This window comes from Vespa mandarinia, chromosome 1 (genome assembly GCF_050613455.1).
Source record: "Vespa mandarinia isolate Hongniang chromosome 1, ASM5061345v1, whole genome shotgun sequence".
NCBI lineage: Eukaryota > Metazoa > Arthropoda > Insecta > Hymenoptera > Vespidae > Vespa > Vespa mandarinia.
The window spans coordinates 3,375,001-3,377,500 of record NC_140810.1 but is presented as its reverse complement, the minus strand read 5'-3'; the positions used below and the strand labels follow the sequence as shown (position 1 = coordinate 3,377,500).

At 31.0% G+C, this 2,500-nt stretch overlaps 1 protein-coding gene across 2 annotated transcripts in view; it reads left to right on the top strand.

Annotated features, from left to right (window-relative positions):
- The window catches only part of LOC118444901 (uncharacterized), a 16,468-nt gene that overhangs the window by 12,810 nt on the left and 1,158 nt on the right, over window positions 1-2,500 (top strand). For both annotated transcript variants that reach the window (XM_035873675.2, XM_035873676.2), the window contains exon 6: window positions 2,063-2,500. This exon is cut by the window's right edge. In XM_035873675.2, coding sequence (XP_035729568.1) covers window positions 2,063-2,500 — 438 coding nt within the window. The remainder of the gene's footprint in view (window positions 1-2,062) is intronic.

The following is a 2,500-nucleotide window of genomic DNA, read 5'->3' as shown; positions in this document are numbered from 1 at the left end:
TTTTTCTGAGATATATATATATATATATATATATATATATATATATATATATATATTATCGAAGGGACATTCATTTTGTTATATTATTATTGTTATTCAATTTTTTATTGTTATTTTTTTCTTTTTAATTTTCTCTCTTACTCTTCTCGGCGCATTCTCGAATTCCAAAAAATCCCTGTGCTTTCACGTTTCGTTTCGTTCCATAGTTATCGTATTGTCTCGTTGCGTGACTAACAATTGGAGAAACATTTTTTTTCATCGATTATTCTCTTCTCCTTTTTCCATCGCTTTCCATGATTCCTAAATTACATTTGTTTTTCTTTCCCCTTTTCTTCCTCCTCCGCCCTCATTCTCCTTTCGTCTTTTCCCTCATCGCTTCTTCTAATAACAATGATTATGATAACAATAATATCCAACAATGATTAACGATTTACGCAAAAATAAAGAAATAAAAAAAAAAATAAAGAAAAAAGAAATAAAGCAGTAACGCTTATTATTATACTTACTCGTGAAAGTAAGCAGAGTGTTTGTGACTTGTAAATTTTCTTAAGATGATTCAGTTGTTATCGAAGATTCCGAAGAGAAACGAACCGAATCTGTTCGAGCCGACGACGGAGGGAAGAAAATGTGATCGTAATACCGTGGAATAATGTCCTTCCTAACACTTATCATTGGAGAACGATGTGCGAGCTACTTCTCGTATACCCTTCTGGATTGTGAGTGATTATGAGAGGAGAAACGACACGGGATATTAGTTTAGAAATATGGAACGACCGGAAATGTATACATATATAAAATATCTTCTATAAGTTAAGGAACAAAAGTAACAAATAAAAATATATAAGTGTGTATAAAAAAAAAAAAAAAAAAAAAAAAAAAAAAAATACAAAAGCGAAATATGCAAATAAAAAGAAAAATAAAATAGTAATCGAATAGATGAGAAATATGTGTATATATATATATATATATATACATATATATAAAAACCAATATATATGTATGTGTGTATATATATATATATGTATGTATATATATATATATATATATATATATATATATATATATTATATTTAAAAAGAATTAAAAGTTAACTCAAGTCTAATGGCCGACGAAGAGAATGACTAACCAAAAGGAGAGGCGGATACGGTGTATTGGCTCTTCGTTGTTTACTCTTCGAGGATCTCTCAGTCTCACGAACGAACAAAAATATAAAAATAAAACAGAACAAAGTATATTATATATAAATAAAAAAATGAACGAACAAAGAAAATTAATCGAACAATGTTAATCGAAGTGTTTGGGAATAAATCTTATAGAAATCTATATAGTATCGAAGCGACGAAGAGAGTGGCTACAGTCGAAGTAAAAGAGAAGTCCCCTATAAAAAAGAAAAAAAAAAAAATAGAAAATCATCCCTTATCAAAGTCTTATGATTACAATTTTTCTCGAATGTCGATCGAACCGAAGAGTTTGGAGAAGCGAAAAAAGAATGCGAGAGAAAGAGAGGTTGGTTGGAGACGCATGCCAAAGAAAAAAAAAACAAAAAAAAAATAAAAGAAAAAGAACAGCAACAATCAAACAAAACAAAAAATAAATAAATAAATAATAGAGTATAAAATAGAAATGTCAAAAAATGGGAAGACAAAATCGTCCTTAAGAATATGTTAAGCTCCCAAAAAAAGGCGGGAAAGATAGAGAAAATAAAATCTGAACGATGGAACACATATTGTTACATACATACATACATACATACATACATACATACATACATACATATATATATATAATATGTATATATAGATATATATGTATATGTGTATGTATATATATATATATATAAATATAAATAAATATAAATATAATATATCTAACGAATATATATATATACATAAAAAAAAGCCCATAGGAGACGTACTGACCAGGCAGAGAGAGAGATAGAGAGAGATAGAGATAGAGATAGAGAGAGAGAGAGAGAGAGAGAGAGAAAATGATACGTCGCGCGGCCCTTTTTTCGAAATCGACATAAACTGCAACTCTCGTTCTTTCATGTTCTTTCTTGCAGAGTCGGACAATGAAAGCGTACCGTCACCTATAAAGACGCAACCACAACCAAGGGTGCCCTACTGCAAGACCTACGAGGAGATCAGGCTAGAGGAGATACAAGCGGAAAGTGCTGCATATTATTCGTACGAGGCTGATGATGATCGTCCTGTTGGCGAGCATCCAATAAGAAAAATTAATACGGCAGTTACGAGTCAGGATACAACGGGTGTCGCTAATAAAACGAGACGAGTTATAGCGGCGACTCGTGATATTAGGAAAAAGATTCGGATCGATCCGAAAATAATTGAGACGATTGAAATTAGTAATAAGGATGAATCGTCTTTAGAAAAGAAGAACAAGGACGATACGAACGAGTTGAATTTTCAGGTATTGTCGTTGGAAGAAATACGTCGGCGTAAAAGACGTAAAGCATTGATGTTGCAAAAGGTTGAAATAT